A 20,913-nucleotide genomic window follows, 5' to 3' on the forward strand; every position below is an offset into this window, starting at 1 on the left:
AACAATTACATTATTCAATTCATAATATTATAAAAACGTATGTGTTTTCATAATCAAATCTAAACATAATTGAATTGAAAAATAAATCCAAATAACCAGGGCCTAAGCGTTCCCTCAATCATTGATGTGTAGGCTTTTGCATAAAGGCATTTTGTAATAAAAAAAAAACAAAAATTCATAATAATTATTACGTAGTATTTATTCAATTCTTATATATATGTATCATACATTTCAAAACATAATCTTGATAATACAAGTATATGGCTATAGAATACTCATATAACTAAAGAGAATTATAATACCTAGTAAGTTTATTATAAACTGAATTTCTTAATTTATTTAGCATGATAATATTTGAAAATGTCGTGATTAAAAATTAAAAAATAATCGCATTAATCAGAAACATATGGGTATAAAACTATAAATAGCTGTAGAATACTCATATAAATAAAGAGAATTATAATACATAGAAAGTTATTATAAACTGAATTCCTAAATTTATTTAGCATTATAATATTTAAAAATGCCATGATAAAAAATAAAAAATAAAAAATCGCATTAATCAGAAACAGAGGGGTATAAACTATGAATAGTAAACAATCAAAAGTGTGTCTCATATTAATGCATAAGGTAATGAAGGGTATCTTTGAAAAAAAGGGATAAATAGTCACATGAGAGTGAACTGTGAAGTGTGATGCTCATTCTTCCATTCCCACTGTTAGATCTGACATCAATAACACTCCCTTCTTTTCAAAGCTGCTCATCATCTTCTTCCTTTTTTTTCCAACTAAATATTTATATTGTCTATTCTTTCCTCCAATCTTTAGATAGAAGCTCACCTAATGACAAATATTACACTATAGTCAGTATATATGTATTATTAGTATCCTTTAAAATAAGATCATTTATTTCAAAGTGTATTATTAATTTCTTTATATCCTTACCTCTTGGATCTTTCTACCATATACAACCAATACCTTATAATATATAGTTTTATTGTTATTATTATTTTTATTATTAGCTCATCAAATTAGCTTCCTTTCTTCTTCATTAGTTTATTGGGTCTTGTGAAAGTTCATTTTTTTTTAGCTCCCCAATGTATTGACCTTAAGCTTTTAATCACTTCCACTTAGTTTAATTCACATTAAAGTATTGTTTAAGCTTTAGGTAATCTATAATATTAGCAAGTGAGATGAGCTAAGCTAGTATATTACATATATGTTCCTCTCCCATATACATACACATATATTAGGAAGGAGGAATAATATAGACCTTTTGGTTTTTTTTTTTGGTTAACCTCATTTTTTTGGTATAATTTTGAGGAATTTTGGAAATAAGTAAAGAAAATTGAAGAAGATGAAGTTAAGTAGGATGTTGGATTCACTATGTCTTGCTTTTGATTCAAAGACATGTTTTTGTATCAATTCTGTTGAAGCTCATGAAGATGATGAAGAGTTTGAACAAGAAAGGAAACCTCTCTTTGAAGGTCAAAAGAAACAAGTTTTAACTCTTAAAGATGCAATTTCTGGTTCTCAAAGCTTGGCTTTGCTCATGAAACCTAAGGTATGTCCATATACTAATATGCATATTCATTCATCTCTCTTTCTCGAGTCGTATATTGCAGAGCAACTACATGGTCGGATTTGGTAACAAAGTTCAATCTCGTCTATATCATTGTCCTTTATGATCAATTGATATCAATGATCATACACGTACTTATATCATCATAATAAGAACGAACGAATGTTGATGTATTATTTGTTTGTGTTTGTTTAGACAGTGGTACTGAAGGTGTCAATGCATTGCAATGGTTGTGCAAAGAAAGTGGAGAAACATATCTCAAAAATAGATGGTATGTTCTTTTTAATTTTCCTAAAATTTCTTATCTTTTTTTCATCTTCAATGTTAGATTGTAATCTGTTGTTGATCGAGGATTGTAATACCAAAGCAATTGTTCAGTGTTGATAGCCTAGAAATACGTCTAATTTCAAATATCAAGATAGGGACCATACATAGTTTAGTAGCTCCTAATTACAATAAGATTTGGTATCTTTAATTTAGTAAAAACAAGGCTAATCTAGAACTACTAGTAGTATAATTAGTATGTTAAGAGTGGGCTAATTAAATAGTTAATTAGTTAGGTACATACAAATTTATGTTTACCCTTTGAAAAAAAGGGTATTTTATTTATTTATTTATTTATTTATTTTATTTAATATGCTATTCACTATAGATATAAATTAAATTTGCATATTGAATTATTGATAAGTCTTAGCCCATATATTTATTTGGTAAGGTAGGGTCCATCTAGGGATTAAGGGAGGGAAACCATATACTGTATAATAATATGAATTTTTGCATTTTTTCTAAATGTTGGATGTCATGCATTATCAATCTCACAATCTCTTATCAGATTTTGTAAATCTTACAAGATTTTGAGAGGAAAAAAAAATGTGAAGAGAAACTATAAACTCAGGGACCATCTGATAGCTTCTTTTATATATCGAGTATATAAATCTCTTGATTGTACAACTTATAAGAATGGCTTATGATATATACTAACTTGTTGAACATTCTTTGTCTCCTCCAAACACCAAATTTAGGAGTGATGTCTTACAAAGTAGACTTGGAAAGCAAAATGGTGGTGGTAATTGGTGATATCCTCCCTTTTGAGGTATTGGAGAGTATTTCCAAGGTTAAAAATGCCCAACTTTGGACTTTTGGCATCTAATAATAACCACACAAGAGCAAGGATCACAAACAAGAGGAGAAGGATTATGAAGAAGATCAAAGTATATTGTACATTTAATATTTTTGTGACCCTTGATTAATTAAGCTATATTACTACTTAATTATGGCATATAATATGATTTGTGTTATAAACGGAACTGCGGGAACAAAAACAGTAAGAACAAAGTTACCGAAAAATAGACTGAGTCGCGGACTATGTCGCTTTCTTTAGAACATTCACGGCACTGCCCTGAAATGGTGCAAGCAGTTCGTACTAAACCGGATGTTCCCCAGGATAAAACAGCCTTTCTCTATTGAAATTATACCGGTGGAACTGCACAAAACCACCGGGCAACTAAACACCCAAAAAGAAAAGAAACTGCTCGAGGGTTTTGTTTTTGTGAGGAAAAATAGAGAGGAGAAGAAGATTGCTGTTCGTATATTTTTGTGTATCAAAAACAGGAAATCAACACGCCTTTTATAGGAAAAATTGCAACGTAACTGCTGCTGTTTAATTAGGCACTAATCACGCAATTAAAACGGTCATAAGTTGAACGTTCAAAACGGTTACAGAAGATTAATGCGTGGCAAAACGTTTAGCAAAAAATCAGTGAAAACGTTTGCATGATTAACGCTCCATTAATCAGTTTTGAATAAAAACGGTCAAATGCAATCAGTCAAAAACGTTTAGCAAAAATCAAGGAACTAATCACGCAATTAGCCTTGTCCAAAAAATAAGTTTATTTAATAAACCCGACCCGACCCGACCCGACCCAACCCAACCCGGCCCGGCTCGGCTCGGTTCGGTTCGGCGCGCGTGTGTGTGATAGATGGTTTACCATATAGGTCCTCCCTCTCCACAAAATGTGGGTAGCCCAAGGGCCACACCCCTTTAGCCCACTCTCTATATTATAAAGAGAGTAAAACTCTCATTTCCCACCAATGTGGGACTTTGAGTTTTTCACAAAATTCACACACTACACACTTGTTGTTCACAAAATTCACACACTACACACTTGTTGTTCCAACAATCCCCCACTTGAATTTTTTTGAAAACATTTTCGAGCAGAATCCATACATATATAGGTTGCGCATAAACAGAAGTGTTTTTCAACTTGAACTTCGACGTAGTGAGTACGATTCAGATTCAACAAGGGTGACTCGAAGTTTTGAACCCTATCTCTGACAACGTACCCCACACAACCTACTCTTGGTGTTGTTCTAGACCCGTGCTATTTCGGCCATGCACGTCTATCCCAGTGTAGTGAATGCTCTAGAAATGCTGCCACACATTTCATAGGAAGCGGCCTAACTTCCACATTCACATAGGTGAATCTATCAAGAGTACTCCTGTAGCTTGGTACTCCACTCCAAATTGGAGTATAGATTTCATTAAGAGTTCCTATTAACTCATCCTTGATCGCTTCAGGAAATTATGTCTTTTGAACATATTCAACTCATAACACACCATAACTTGTTATTACCCTTTGAACCTATTTCTTGGGATCTCCAGTTCATAGGTTGGGTTACCATTATGTGTGGTTCATTTCAATGGCAATAGTCCCATTTTCTTAGAAGAAAAATGGACTTTCTCCCTAGCTAATCCTTTCGTCAAAGGATCAGCCAAGTTATTCTCAGTGCGTACGTGATCCACTCTAACAGCTCCGATAGAGAGATATTCTCTCACAGTGCTGTGCTTACGACGTATTTGTCGTCTCTTACCGTTGTAATAACGGTTCTGAACTTTTGCAATAGCCGCGGTACTATCGCAATGGATCAAGACAGCCGGTAATGGCTTTTCCCATAGGGGAATTTCACCTAGCAGGCCTCTTAACCAACCTGCTTCTTCACTAGCCGTAGCTAGTGCTATCATTTCTGACTCCATGGTGGACTGAGCCAAAATAGTCTGTTTCTTAGACTTCCAAGATACAGCTCCACCGGCTATAGAAAAAATATATCCACTAGTAGCCTTAGAGTCATCTGATAAGGTGTTCCAGTCAGCATCACTATAGCCTTCTAGTACAGCTGGAAACCTTTCATAATGCAACCCTAGGTTCATGGTCCTCTTAAGGTATCTCATGACCCTTTCAATAGCATGCCAATGCTCATTACCAGGACAACTAGTAAACCTGCCTAACAATCCCACGACATAGGCAATGTCGGGTCTAGTACAATCAGTGGCATACCGAAGGCTGCCAATGATGCTCGCATAATCCGATTGCCTTACGGCATCACCAGTGTTCTTAAATAATTTAACACTGGAATCATAAGGTGTACTAGCAGGTTTACAGTCAAAGTAACTATATTTCTTTAGGATCTTCTCAATGTAATGAGATTGATCCAAAGAAACTCCATTTTCTGTCCTAGTAATCTTAATTCCAAGGATTACATTAGCCTCTCCTAGGTCTTTCATATCAAACTCAGCATTCAACAATAGCTTTACATCATTCACAGCATGAATGTTCGAGCCAAAAATTAACAAGTCATCCACATATAGACAAATTATAGTGCATATGTCATTCTCAAATTTTACATATATGCATTTGTCACTACCATTTATCTTAAAACCATGTGAGATGACTAAGTTATCAAATTTTTCATGCCATTGTTTAGGTGCTTGTTTGAGACCATAAAGAGATTTATCTAGCTTACATACCAGATGCTCTTTTCCTTGAACAACGAATCCTTCCGGTTGATCCATGTAGATTTCTTCTTCCAATTCACCGTTCAAGAATGCAGTCTTCACATCCATTTGATGTACTACAAGATTAAAAACAGAAGCAAGAGATATTAATACTCTAATAGATGTTACTCTAGTTACAGGTGAATAGGTATCAAAGAAATCAACATTCTCCCTTTGTCTGTAGCCTTTAGCTACTAAACGGGCTTTGAACTTATCAATGGTCCCATCAACTTTCAGCTTTCTTTTTAGGACCCATTTGCAACCAATTGACTTGCAACCTGGTGGCAACTCAGTTAGATGCCAAGTTCGATTAGACTCAAGTGAGTCCATTTCGTCGTTCACGGCTTCTTGCCATAAATCTGCATCCACTGAGGTTAGAGCTTCTTGGAGGGTAGAAGGATCCTCCTCTACATTCAGAACTACAAAGTCTGGGCCGAAGTCTTTTGCTACTCTAGCCCGCTTGCTCTTTCTTAGTTCGGGTTCAGCATCCAAGTCTTGTGAGTTAGACCTGTCTTTAGGAATAATAGAGGAGGACGTGCCCCCACTATTTCTAGATTTAAAAGGAAACCTGTCCTCATAAAAATCAACATCATTAGATTCAATAATTACACGAGCATTTAAATCAAAGAATCTATATGCCTTACTGTTAATAGCATATCCAATGAATACGCATTCATAAGCTCTACTAGCTAATTTGACTCTTTTAGGATCAGGAATCCTAACATATGCTAGACAACCCCAAGTTCTGAAATAAGAAATGTTAGGTCGTTTATTACGAAGTATTTCATAGGGAGAAACCTTACTCTTAGTCTTTGGAATACGATTTAAGACATAACAAACAGTTAGTAGAATTTCACCCCACCAATGATCAGCAGCACCAGAATATAAGGAAATAGCAACTACTAATTCTGTAAAGGTCCTATTTTTCCTTTCAGCCTTTCCATTCATTTCTGGGGAATAAGGAGCTGTCCTTTCATGTATGATACCATGTGAATTATAAAATTCTACAAAAGCATCAGTACCATACTCAGTTCCACGATCACTTCGTAATCTTTTTATTTTCTTGTTAAACTGATTCTCAAATTCTGTTATAAACAACTTAAACATTTCAAAAGCATCACTCTTATTTTTCATCAAATAAATACAAGTATAATCAGAACAATCATCAATAAAGGTGATAAAGTATCGTTGTCCATTTCTGGTCAACGTCCCATTTAGTTCACAAATATCCGAATGAATTAAGTCTAATGGTTCTGAATTTCTAATCACTGATTTATGAGGAGTTTTTGTAATCTTAGCCTGACTACAAGAATCACATTTGTCAAAGTCATTGAGAGAGATATTTGGAATAAGGCCTAAATTGCTCATATTTTTTATGAGTCTTTTGTTCACATGACAAAGTCTAGTATGCCAAACATTAATAGTAGAACACAACATATAAGCAGAATTAGAAATTTTATTAACTTCAACATTCAGTTTGAACATGCCATCAGTAGCATATCCTTTTCCTACAAATATTCCATTCTTAGTTAAAGTAAACAAATCAGAACCTATGGTTTGTATAAAACCAGCCTTATTAAGCAAAAAACCAGAAACTAAATTCTTCCTCATTTCCGGAGTGTGTAACACATCTTTCAGAATGAGAGTCCTGCCAGAAGTAAACTTCAACTCAACATTTCCAACACCAGCAATGTTAGTGGAATGGGAATCACCCAACAATACTTTCTTATCATCGGTCTTTTCAGTGTATGTTTTAAACATTCGACGATCATAACAGACATGGCGTGTGGCACCAGTGTCTATCCACCACCCATCTGATCCACCAGTAAGGTTGATCTCAGTAATCATAGCCACAAAAGGCTCTTCAATCATGCTAGCCTGCGCTGGCACAGGGTTAGGCATGTTCCTGCACTTTCGTGCCATATGGCCTGGTTTTCCACACCGATAGCACAGAAATTGACCAGTACCATTCTTAGGGGGTTGTGACTGTTGTCTTCCATTGTTCTTTTGAACATTCGGTTTATTGAAGTTATTCTTCCGGTTCTGAGGTTTGAAATTCTTACCAGCAGGTTTAAGTACTGCAGCAGATCGCCTAGGAGCATTATTAGCAGAGATTTGTAAAATCTCTTCCTTTAGATCCTGTTTTCTGGATTCTTCTTCTATACGTAGCCGAGTGATCAAACTCTCTAAGGAGAATTCCTTAGTCTTATGCCTGAGATTATTTTTGAAATCTTTCCAGGAAGGAGGCAACTTGTCAATAATAACAGCAATTTGAAATTGTTCATCAAGGGCCATACCTTCGGAAATTATCTCATGGGCAATTTTCTGAAGGTCGTGAGACTGCACTTCCACGGACTTATCATCAGTCATCTGGAATTTTAGGTACCTACTGACAGCATACTTTTTGGCACCTGCTTCTTCAGTATCATACTTTTTTTGTAGGGCATCCCACAAATCCTTAGCAGTATTTTCCATATTATAATAGTCATAGAGGTTATCAGACAGACCATTAAGTATATAGTTTTTGCACACGAAGTCAGTTTCATTCCAGGTTTCGATTTCACTATTCAAGTAAGCTAATTCATCTTCAGGAGCATTATCAGGAATAAATGGCCGAGGGGCTGTTAAGGCAGAATTAACTTTTTTGACAGTTAAGAAAAATTGCATTTTTTGTTTCCATCTTTTAAAGTGAGCTCCTTCAAAACGGAAGGGCTTGTTAAGGTCAGCAGACATAGTAATATCTTCGGTAGACATATGGTTCTTACAGGCAGAAAAAGAATGTTCTAAAATTGTTATAAACGGAACTGCGGGAACAAAAACAGTAAGAACAAAATTACCGAAAAATAGACTGAGTCGCGGACTATGTCGCTTTCTTTAGAACATTCACGGCACTGCCCTGAAATGGTGCAAGCAGTTCGTACTAAACCGGATGTTCCCCAGGATAAAACAGCCTTTCTCTATTGAAATTATACCGGTGGAACTGCACAAAACCACCGGGCAACTAAACACCCAAAAAGAAAAGAAACTGCTCGAGGGTTTTGTTTTTGTGAGGAAAAATAGAGAGGAGAAGAAGATTGCTGTTCGTATATTTTTGTGTATCAAAAACAGGAAATCAACACGCCTTTTATAGGAAAAATTGCAACGTAACTGCTGCTGTTTAATTAGGCACTAATCACGCAATTAAAACGGTCATAAGTTGAACGTTCAAAACGGTTACAGAAGATTAATGCGTGGCAAAACGTTTAGCAAAAAATCAGTGAAAACGTTTGCATGATTAACGCTCCATTAATCAGTTTTGAATAAAAACGGTCAAATGCAATCAGTCAAAAACGTTTAGCAAAAATCAAGGAACTAATCACGCAATTAGCCTTGTCCAAAAAATAAGTTTATTTAATAAACCCGACCCGACCCGACCCGACCCAACCCGGCTCGGTTCGGCGCGCGTGTGTGTGATAGATGGTTTACCATATAGGTCCTCCCTCTCCACAAAATGTGGGTAGCCCAAGGGCCACACCCCTTTAGCCCACTCTCTATATTATAAAGAGAGTAAAACTCTCATTTCCCACCAATGTGGGACTTTGAGTTTTTCACAAAATTCACACACTACACACTTGTTGTTCACAAAATTCACACACTACACACTTGTTGTTCCAACAATTTGTATATCGATCAATCGTATGCCAAAAATTAATGCATCCATCTTAATTTCTCGTGATGCTTAGTAGAGTGATTTGCAAGGGATATTGCATTTTGAAGAAACCTTGCAAATTTGTAGGAGGAAAAAAAAATATAATATATATTCCAATGTATCATTTTTATATGTATTGGTTATTAAATTAATATTATTAGACGACCAATTTTAAATTTCTTTGACTCTTTGCGATCTTTGCACGTCTATTTAATATTATGGATCTATCTTAATTGTAAGCTTATATTAGTACATATTAATTAATTAGTATGAACTCATAACAATGGCATACATGATCCTTAAACTACGTATATGGGAGTATATATGCTTTAACGCACCGGCCAGTAATATAATTGCCTGTTTTTTTTCGTTGCTTAAATAATTAGAGAGATTGAGGAAGGTGGAGGTGGCGGTGGAGTTGCATGCAAAAGCTACAAAAGTTTTGTTTGTTGTACTTTAAACTAGTGAATTGCCATATTTTAGTGGTATATTAAGTATGGGAAAAAAAAATGCATGTTACCTACATGTTTAATATGAAACAGGTAGATCCATCATGTCAAATTATATATGATATAAATAAGAATGTGTTGGAGAATAGTATAATCAGATTAATCATACATACAGGTCTCAACAATATAGTCGTTTTATTATAGCAGGTTAAAGTTAATTAAGATTATTTTTCGAAGTAATCCACGCACTAATCTTATCAATTTTTAGTAGTGGTGCGTCAAATATGGTGTCATAAAGTGTGATCGATCTTATCATTGATATTAATTATAAGGTACACAATTGATACCACAATTAGAGTCCAACATTATAAGGTACAAAGTACAAGCAAGTGACAAATAGAGCATAAAGGGTTGCAATGAGCACATTAGGGAAATCTTAGCACATGAATGCAATTTCTTGTATAAAGCTTCAATTATTAGCTTTTGACAACCCTTTCCGTTCTTCACAAGGGATAATAAATAATAAATGAGTCACCTTGAATATAATTAGAAGCTAGATGATGTGAAATTTGATAAATATATTTTGTATCAAGAAAAAAGATAATAATAAGGTATTATGTTAATTAGATCACGGTTGCGCGCGTGAGTTAATCATTAACTTAAAGTCAAACTTACCCATCATACGCATGCATAGTGTACAAGACTTTTCTATGTATAGAGGTATTCATGCTCAATCTTCCATGCGAAAAAAAGGAAGTTTTGGTTTCAAGCAACAATATCATATCACACCAACATCAAAAGGCTATCTAAGCTAGATGCTAGATAGTAGATCGAGCAAGAATAGTCGGCATTGTTCCATTAAAATTTAGGTCACACCTAATTATTATTCTTAATTAGTGGTATACACAATAGCGATAATCATAGCTCCGACCTCATATGAAAAAAAATCTTTAATCTATATCATATGATAAGATATAGGCCATATAACAATATCATTGAATTTAAGTGCTAGTTGGTAATGTGAGAACCATAAACCATCATTTGTCACCTAAATCTGGCTATATGTTTATGGATCATTATGATAAAATTAGTCATGTGCCAAACTTTATTTTAACTTGACCCTTTTATAATTATAATAATATTATTATATGGGTCCGATGCCACTTGATTTATTAAGGCTAAGGAAGCTTATTTAATTAGTGGCCTAGATTAGGATACTCACTTTGTTTTCAAATAAATAAGCGTGTCACATGTTTATGCACTAAGCTTTAGACCAACAAATAAAAGTAAGTATTCTATTATGTAAGCGAGTCAAATTGAATTACTGAATATATATAATACTTCGCACGTCAATAAAAGATAAGTGAGATCATGTTTATTCACATCTAATGATGCATTATTTATGAAATGATGCACTTATTCTAAAACGACTTAATAAAACAAGTGATGATCTACTTATTCAAGAATAGAGGGAGTATTATACAATTGTTTTAGGCTTTCAAATCTTACTCGTTTCCCTCTACTCCTAAATCAATTGCATAATACTCCCTCTATTGGACTATTAGTCTATTAGTACTAAGGAAGTGTTCCACCACTTCAGCCACATACATGATGATGAATTATAAATTAATAGGGCCTATAATCCTGAGGCCGCCCCAATTACTCAACATTAGAAACAAAATTTGTTTCTCAAGAGGTTAATTTTGTAAAATTATAGGTAAAAAAATGTGTTTTTATTTACATCTTTGCCATTTGAGAAACATAGTTTATTTCTCATGTTGAGAAACTTGGAATATCTATATAATCCTTAGACACTTCATTGTGGTGCTTTGGTGTCACATTCAAAGGGACGGAAAAATTATCAAAGGAAGCTTCATTAGGAAACTATACTCCATGTTAGACGCGTGACAAAACTATTTACCAAATTGAGCTTGAGGGTAAAACGCCATCCAGGATAGTGTTTTACCCTTTGGCAATTTTTTTTTTATAAACATTTCAGTTAGGGGTAAAGCGCTAACCTGGATGGCATTTTACCTCTAACTGAAGAACAATGAAATAAACTGAAGTGAAGTAGCAGTTTTCACCCGATGCAAAAACTCCAGCATGGTTGGCGTTTTACCCCTATGCAAAAACTCCAGCGTGTTTGGAGTTTTATGAAGAAGACAAAAACACCCTCCACGTTGGCGTTTTACCCTTTGAAAACTTTTTTTTTACATTTGAGTTAGGGGTAAAACGCCATCCAGGGTAGCGTTTTACCCCTAACTGAAATGTTTTAAAAAAAATTTTGCCAGGGGTAAAACGCTACCCTGGATGGCGTTTTACCCTCAGGCTTACTTTGGTAGATAGTTTTGCCACGCGTCTAATATGAAACATTGTTTGATAATTAAGCTTAGATTGGTAATTTTTTCCATTCAAAGTTTCTGGAGCTTCTCAATCAAGATTTTTGGTTTTGGTTTTAATTTTACTTGTGGGTTAGGAGCCTCAAATTCATCACACCATGATGAAAATCGACTTGACCTACTTATATATATATATCTATATATAAAATACTTGTAATATGTATAGTTTAAATCATACATTAAAAATTTTCAACAAAAGAAATAAAAAAAGGTTGAGATCTTTATTAAACATCAAAACACATATGATAATCCTACGACTAATATATTGAATTACAATATAATAAGACCTCAATAACTCTTGCTTTTTAATCCTTATTTTAAGGATGCATGGGCATGACATGTATCGACATGTACATATCACGATATCAACATATCACACGCATCCACATTTGGACTACAACAATTGTTATGCACATATATAGGAAATTGTAGTTTATCATTTATCAACATATCAAATTACATAGTCTAAGCTGTACTATCTAGTCTCTATAACACCAACTAAGATTCTGAGAGTCTATAAAAAAAAAAAAAAAAAAAAAAAAAAAAAAAAAATTACAAAATACACTCCATGTCTCCTAAGAATTTGACTTGTTTGTGCTGACTTATTCGAACTTTGACATAGTTTGACTTAAATTCATAAAAGCCTGAATTATCTTTTTCTAAAAAATAAAAAAATCTTAGAAATCGTGTTGCCCTGATTGAAAGTCGTAAGCTAATCCAATACTGCAATCTCTAACCAACAATCTGCAAACAATAACGACGTCGTTTCAATCGCAACATCAATATCACTAATTCAATCCCTAATAAAAATTGAAAAACTCAACTTACTTTAACATTCCACGTTCGTGAAGAAGAAGGAAGACAAACCTCTGAATTTCGAAACCTCCAAATTCAATCAACAATGGCGAAACGTTTCTTTCTCCTCCCACTATCTCTCTTCCTCCTTCTCCTTTCTCTCTCCTCCGCAAACCCTAACCCTAACCTTAACCCTAAACCTAATTCTCTGTTAGCAGCACACACAGAACTCACAGGCTACGGTTTTCCCGTCGGACTTCTCCCCTCGAACGTCGCCGACTACTCAATCAACCGAACTTCCGGCGACTTTTCCGTCAAACTCAGTGATCAATGCAAGCTTACTCTTCCGCCGGACAACTACCTCGCGTCGTATTCGAAGATCGTCAGGGGTAAAATCGTCAAGAATAAGATTGCTCAGCTTGATGGAATTAGGGTTAGGGCTATGTTTCAGTGGTGGTCGATTACTGGGATTCGATCTAGTGGTGATGATTTGGTTTTCGAGGTTGGGTTGTTGAGTGCTAAGTATCCCGCCAAAAACTTCAAGGAGAGTCCTCCTTGTGAGGGTCTTAAGGCCGATTCTTGAGTTCCGATTTCGAGGTTTGAATTTGATTTATTTGAGCTTAATTGGTAGTTTTATTTTGGGAATTTTAATTGTGTAGTTGTTTGATTGAATTTTGATGTTATGATTGTTATCTAGGATTTATGTTAATTGATTGTTTTTGCTGTCTGATTTGGTTGGGCTGTGGTTTTGTGTGTGCTAATTTTTGTTTTTGATGTTGCTTTACGCTTTAGTTTTGTTTTGATTATTGAATTTCTGGTAATTAAAGTGATTGTGACTTTGTGAGGTTTTAGTGGTTATGACTGACTGTTGTTGGAGGGATGATTAGTTTATCTCGGAGATATGGGCGTTGTCGCTTTACTTTTTAGGTATATGCTGATGTTGTAAGTAGGTAAAGAAACTTTTATAGTGATGAAGGGATGAAGATATCAAGTGAAAGATGAAAAGGTTGATCTTTTTGGAGATTGGGAATTCCATGTGGTCGTGAGGGACATGAAATTTTCTAAACGAAAACTTGGAGGATACTATGCCCATTGCAGGCAGTTCTTGGAATCTTAATTACGATTGTGATGCATTTTAGATGCTGAGGGGTGGTTGGTGCGCCGTCGCCACCTTGTCTTGATTAATAGCAGGTCTGAGGAAAGAAGACTTTACAAGCTGTTATCACCAGCTATATGAATTGACGTTTTAGAATATTTGTTATATAATGCTATGGTGCATCTTCTAATTGGTGGAATATTGAGAATTTTTTTGTGGGATCCAGAGAGAATCTGGGAGACTTATCGGAATGGAAGTATGCAAAATCTTTGGAGAACAGAGTTGAGGGTTGAAATTCAGCACTTTTTATGAGGGATGCCCTGGTGAGCACTTGAATGCATGTGAGTTAAGATGGTCTATATTTCCTGTCCTGCTGTCCCCTTGCTCGAGTTTTGCTGATTGTTCAAATACTCTTAATCTCCTATAGTTCTATGTAGTCATGAGATGCCTAATTAGTTAGGTTAATGGATCAATTAGCAATTTATTGAAAGTGAGCGATGAAGCAAATAGAAACTGAAGAATATGGGACAAAACATTCCTGATTTTTGGGCAAAGTTCAAAAGGCTTTTGAGAACCAATCCTGTGTTATACATATCCAAATGGGGAGAGTACTTTTATTGGTTCCCTCGAAGTTAATTCCAGCTGAGATTTTACAGTTTAAGTAACTGAACAGATTTGCAATTGCTATTATATCATAATGATAAGAGAGTAATGTTGGGCTTGTTAGCTTAGTATGAGTGAACTCTATTGATTTAATAAATAGTATAGCTGAAGTTCCTGATCATTATAGAGAATTGATGGTGAGGCTAGTATTGCAACAGAGATATGGTTGTCTCCATATACAACAAAAAGGAAAGCTATAGTGGGAAAATAGGGAAGAGGAATTCTTAGAAATCATGGGAGAGAGTCTTTTTGAAGGTAAGAGCATTAATGGAGGAATAAGAAAGAAAAGAGAGATAAAGAAGGGAAGTGCTGCAAGTGCATGATGTGGTTTTGGAAGAGAGTATATTATCTACACTTAATTCAGAAATTATACCTAATTATTTTGTATTTTATATTCTATAGATTGGGCCTTGGGGATAAGATTGATAAAATGGCTTCAAACTTTGTGAAGTTATTGGAAGAGCAAGTAGGACTATTAGCACTTTGCCCTAACTAATAGAGAGAGAGAGTGCCAAAATTGATTACAAAATTTGATGACACATCTGAACTATAAGACACTTTCTGAAATGTATTTTTGGAATGGTTTTTGAGTGAACTGTACTGGAGTGGAGAGGGATTAAACCATTGTCACAACACCATATTACTACTATACATTGGGTGGAAATGCATCTTTAATCCCCACAGATCTTGTGCTTTTGACTTATGAGATAATTTGCAAGCTATCAAATGACCTATTTTAATTTTGAAATTTTCAATTTTTATGGTAAGTTTTCCATATATTCAACATATATTACTGCTCAAATTGCTAGAGTAGCCAAACAAGGGTTTTTATCTTTTGGTGACTAATTCTGGTTTCTGATAATTTTGTTCCATGCATTGTGTAGTTTACATGTTAAGTTTTTGGTGGGTTACATGTTAGACCAAACTAGCAGATATGATATTATCTTGTCCAAATGTGGCATTTTTCAATAGTTTACTTGAATTCAACTTGGTAATGAGGTTTTGCTAGTACTGCCCTGTATGCCAATTAATAAAAGATTTACCAGAAAATGCTTAGATGTGCAAGCTTGATGATTTTGAAATTTGAATGAGGGTAGTAAGCATAATCAAAAGGAATTGTTCTCTTGAAGGGCAGGGTATAAATGAGTATGAAGTATTAAGAGATCGATTAGAACTTTGTTTCAAAAAAAATTAATTTTGGATCATATTCCCCCTGTTCCTAAATAATTGCAATAGTTTGGCTTTGACACTATTCATATACTAACTTTGACTACATTGTGTAGTTTATATAAAAATCAAAAGTAGTTATTTTTATTTATTTATTTATTTATTTTTTTTTTAATGCACACATCCTATATTTGAAATAATCTACAGTAACACAATATAGTAACAAATCTAAACCAGTTACCTAAAGCTCCATGCGGGTCAAAAAGTTGCATTAAAAAAAAAAGGGAGGGAGTATGTAATTGCATGTATTAAAGGTCAAACTTATGCATTGGCTTGTTAGTATTCAGGGATAGATGGGTAGTATAAACTATAACTCTGTTCTTGAATGCAGGGTTGCACTTATCTTCATTTCAGTTTCACAAGTGTACATGCTTGCTCTCAAGTACCATGCCCTGGGAGCATCTACCTCTATTTTATTGCTTTCCTTATGTTATGTGTATAAATGCTGTAATCGTGTTATAATATAGACCTTCAGTTGCTTTCCTTATGTTATGTGTATAAATGCTGTAATCGTGTTATAATATAGACTTTCAGTGGAATAAAATGCTACTGGTAGTATCTAAGCTTTGTCTGTAATTTCATTAACTTTTAATGTTCTATATATATACTGCAAACTGCTGCTGTTATTTTTACCATGAAGCTGTTGGCATCACACTTGAAACTAGCACTGATTCAGGGTGTGTTTGGCCAAGCTTTTGGAAAACTATTTCTGTTTCTTAGAAGTAGTTTTCCAGAAACTATTTCTAGAGAAACACTTGCAAGAAACAGAATTGTTTGGCCTAATAAATTTAGAAGTGATTCTTAGAAATAGAAACTATTTTACCCTATTTGGCCTGTAGTGGTTTTTTTTTATATTTTTGAAACAAAGCAAGCTAGTGGTTTATTTTTTATTTGAGGGTTATAAAATTAGTTTCTTATACATTATTGTTTATAATATAAAAATTCAATTTAAAATTTTGAACAATTCTAAATACTTATATATACAAACTTAAGTACTTCCATTAATAAAAACTTGTATAATTATTACAGATTCATAAATTTTGTTTACAAAAATCAAAAGTACAGCAACAATCATTTCACCAGCTCAATATAACAGAATAAGAACAGAATAGCAGCGGTGTCAAGCACGCAGTGGTAGCTACATCAACAGCGGCAGCACGAACAGAAGTAGCATGAACAGCAACAACACAAGCAGAATGAACAGCCGAAGCACAACATCTAAAAGGCATCAAGCAGGTAGTGACAACAACATTAACTAGCAGCACGAACAACAGCAGCACACGCAGAATTAGCAGGAACTAAGTAGCTACATATCATGTCCATAAAACAATGGCTCCTTACGAAATATCTGCACAAGAAACACATTTCAATTCAAGAACACCTGATTTGGCTATATTCCACCCTACTATCGTTCTCCCTTTTCAAGGGGCAAGGCAGGAGAGCCTTAGGAAAAAAGCAAGATATCAAATGCAGGCAAAGTAAGAGCATCACAACCAAGACTACATTATAAGATACTTTTGAGATTATTTGGCAGAGCAAGCAACACCATTCTGAAGTTAATATCAAAGTAAAGATTAGGAAGATACATCACACTTGCCTAAACAACATGCTTATTCACCAAGTCGACTTCATGGTAGAAACCATGGCAAAATCATTAGGTTCAGGCTGATTCAGCGTGTGATATCACCCTAAACGAGGGATACTAATATCGACCGTCGTCATCAATTCAGGTCCATCGAAATCAAATGAAGTAACAAGTGCTCTATGACCTTCCAATTTAGTTCTGTGAGAAAAATGACTTACAACAACACAACAAAATTCTCAAATTATAATTTCTACAAAATCAATAATTGTAATACACAAATTTAGCATAAATTCAAGGCTAACAACAATGAGTGCTTATCAGCGCATAGCACCTATGTGCTTAGAGAGTATATAGGAGGGTAGTATTGTAATTTAGCAGGGAAAAAATATTCAAAGGTAAAGGCTGACCTTTGGCATCCTGTTATATTTTGAATTGTAACGGTGGGTCCTTTTGCTGAATATGAAAAGGCTATTTTCAAATACTTAATTTAACACTTCTGTCATTTGGTCAAAATAGCATTCTCTCTCCTCATTTTCTTTTTTTATTTCCTCTGAAGAGACAACGACGGTCGTTCCTGCCGGAGCAACAGCAGAAGCTTGGTGCGGTGGAAATTTGAGCACACACTACAAGAAAACAGCTAGATTCTGACGGAATTTTCCCGTCGGAAGTAGTCTGTCGGAGCACCCCTTGTCGGAAATTCGGCCTTTTCCGGCGAAAATTCCGTCGGAAGAGGTGATTCCAACGGATCTAATTCTGTTGGCGCCGATTTTGACTTAAATTGAAATTCCGTCGCAATTTTCCGACGAAAAATTCCATCGGAGGTGTATTAGCTTTCGACGGAATATTCCGTCGGAAGAGTCAATTAAAAAAAAAAAAAAAAAAACAGCCCCCCCACCCTGCCCAGACCACCCCTCACCCAGCCCAGACTAGCCCCCCACCCTGCCCAGACCACCCCCTTACCCCACACCCACACCCAGCGCCACCCCCTTCCCACCCACACCACCACCAGACCACCCCACCCCTACCCCCTACCCCCCCGACTTCCCACCCACGCCACCACCAGCCCACCCCACCCCCTACCCACCCACGCCACCACCAGCCCACCCCACCCCTTCCCCCCACTGACTACCCCCCTACCCACCCACGCTATACCTACGCCCCCTACCCACCCACAACCCACACTTAATCCACCCACCCAAACCCGAAATCATCCAAAAAAAACCGAAACTACCCAAAAAAACCCACCACCTTCAAAAAAACACCTAGCTATACCACCCAAACTCACGAAACCACCAAAAACACCCACCACCTTCAAAAATCGCCACCCACACATCACACACGCACACACAACAACGTTACACCCAAAAATCTAAAAAAAAAAACAAAGAAAAAAAAACCGAAATCGACAAAAATAATAATAAAACATACCTTATTCGGCCATGAAATCGACGAAAACGGGTTAACAAGGCCAAATTCGGCCATTAAAAGTCTAGATCTAGGCTTTTAATGGTCGAATTTGGCCTAAAAAACCTTAAAAATAAACAAAACACACCCCATGGTGGCTAGTAGAGGCGGTTGCGCAAGTAAGAAGGTTCGGCGATGGTGGTGGTCCGGTTGCACTAGGAGACGAGCGAAAGGAGACATGACAGGGAGAAGATACGAGAAAAGAGGAGAAGGGAGGAGAAGGAAGGAGAAGGAGAAGAGAGAGAAAGAGAGGGCGGAAGAGAGAGAAGGGGGAGAGAAGAGAAGAGGAATTCAGAGGAAGAGGAAAGAGAAGAGAAGAGGAAAGGAGAGAGAAGGAGAAAGGGGAAGTGGCGGTGGAAGGCTTTTATTAGGGTTTAGTTGTTAATTTTTTTTTCAAAATAAGATTCCGACGGAATATTCCGTCGAAAACTTATTGTTCCGACGGAATATTCCGTCGGAAATTTTCGACGGATTTTAATTCTGTCGGAAAGTTAGCGTTTCGACGGAATATTCCGTCGGAATATTAAGTTTCCGACGAAATATTCCGTCGGAAAGCCTATAATTTCAGACGGATTTTTATTCTGTAGGAAATCCGTCGGAAATTTCCGACGGAATATAAATCCGCCGGAATATACAGGATTTCCGACGGAATTTTGTGTCCGTCGGAAAACGTTCGTCAGAATCTGGCCTTTTTCTTGTAGTGACAGTTGAGAAAATTGTAGGTCGCTGCGAGGTTGTGCTTCGTTTGAGTCAAGGTATGGGAGCGAAACACTTGTAGTATTATGTTTAATATGAACTTCTTGTTAGTTAAGAAATTTATATGTACTTGTTGTATTTGCGAATGTTGGATGTTTTTTTGATGTATTTGGTTATGTAATTTAGGGTTATCCGCAGAATTTAGCGAATTAGGGTTTCGTTTTAGTTCATGATATTTAATTATTGTTAGTTAAGAAACTTATGTGTACTTGTTGAATTTGTGAATAGGATGTTTTTTTATGTATTTGGTTATGTAATTTAGGGTTATCCACTGAATTTAGCGAATTAGGGTTTCGTTTGTAGTTCATGATGTTTAATTGGAAAGAGTTTGATTGCTGTCCGTAAAAGCCGTAAATTGGTAAAATGTATGGCGAAGGGTCGAGTTGTTGCATGTCAATTGTGAAAATTTTAAAATGTTTGGTTTGTGTTGGTCGAAGTTTTGTTGTTTCTTATGATTTAAGCTCTAATTTTAATGGTTATAGGGTTTTTAGGTTTGAATATTATTTTTACAGTGTTTTAAGCTATAATTTCAATGAAATTGTTGAATTTTGCTGCTATTTTTGTTGTTTCTTGTTGAATTGCTTCCAAAAATACAGGTTATAGGGGATGTATTGAAAAGGTACTAAGAGAAGTTTCAAGAGGGTGTTACTGTAGGGACATGGCAGTTGAGGGAGTCGATGAATGCATACCTCTGCTTCAAATCCTATGACTGCTCATTTAGTTTCACTTGGAGTCTTGGACTGTAAATTAATATTTCTTAAAACTTTTTCTTTCCTCTGGCTGGCTGCTAATACCTTTCCCTCACCCTGCCTGCTGCGCTGATGAACTTTCCCCCTTTACTGGCTGCTGCTGCCCTTTCCCCCTTTACTGGCTGCTGCTGCCCTTTCCCCTTCCCTGCTTGCTACCTATGGTCTTCCACCTTGCCTAAAAATTAGAACTATAATAAGTGTTGAAATACTCTAAAGTTTGTGTACTTAATTTATAAGGAGTTTGTTGGGATAAGAGTATACCAATAATTTTGCCTAAAAATTACCATATGAAACAGTAATTCACATGCTCATATAACTTCTTCATTATTTATTTTTGTATTTTTTGGCCGATTTGTCCTTGCATGTTATGGACACTAGTTGAAAGTATCATATTTTTAACTGTTTACTCTTGCTTCTTTTTTTATGTTTTTTTTTTATAGTCTTCAAGTGTGGAAGCAAGTAGATTAGTCAATGATTTTGTGCTTGGTCACGAGCTACAGTTGGCCTAACTTGGATTTCATCTGAAAGACTGGTATACTTGTGTGTGTTGTTTTTTTTTTTTTTTTTTTTGAATCTAAATCTGAAGCTTAGTTACATTGAACATGTACACCAGGATTATACTGCAGAAT

The 20,913-nt window shown here is 35.5% G+C and overlaps 2 protein-coding genes across 2 annotated transcripts; both read left to right on the forward strand.

The window, feature by feature from the left end:
• Nucleotides 1-362: 362 nt before the first annotated feature.
• LOC110707819 (heavy metal-associated isoprenylated plant protein 35-like) lies at nt 363-2,860 on the forward strand. The gene is made up of 3 exons (XM_021885868.1): nt 363-1,563; nt 1,777-1,852; nt 2,604-2,860. The coding sequence occupies exons 1-3, from the start codon at nt 1,357-1,359 to the stop codon at nt 2,729-2,731; spliced, it is 411 nt and encodes a 136-aa protein (XP_021741560.1). The 5' UTR covers nt 363-1,356; the 3' UTR covers nt 2,732-2,860.
• A 9,953-nt stretch (nt 2,861-12,813) lies between these two features.
• Nucleotides 12,814-16,301, forward strand: LOC110707820. The gene is made up of 2 exons (XM_021885869.1): nt 12,814-13,341; nt 16,062-16,301. The coding sequence occupies exon 1, from the start codon at nt 12,851-12,853 to the stop codon at nt 13,325-13,327; it is 477 nt and encodes a 158-aa protein (XP_021741561.1). The 5' UTR covers nt 12,814-12,850; the 3' UTR covers nt 13,328-13,341; nt 16,062-16,301.
• Nucleotides 16,302-20,913: the final 4,612 nt, after the last annotated feature.

This window comes from Chenopodium quinoa, unplaced genomic scaffold, assembly GCF_001683475.1.
Source record: "Chenopodium quinoa cultivar QQ74 unplaced genomic scaffold, ASM168347v1, whole genome shotgun sequence".
In the NCBI taxonomy this organism is placed as follows: Eukaryota; Viridiplantae; Streptophyta; class Magnoliopsida; order Caryophyllales; family Amaranthaceae; genus Chenopodium; species Chenopodium quinoa.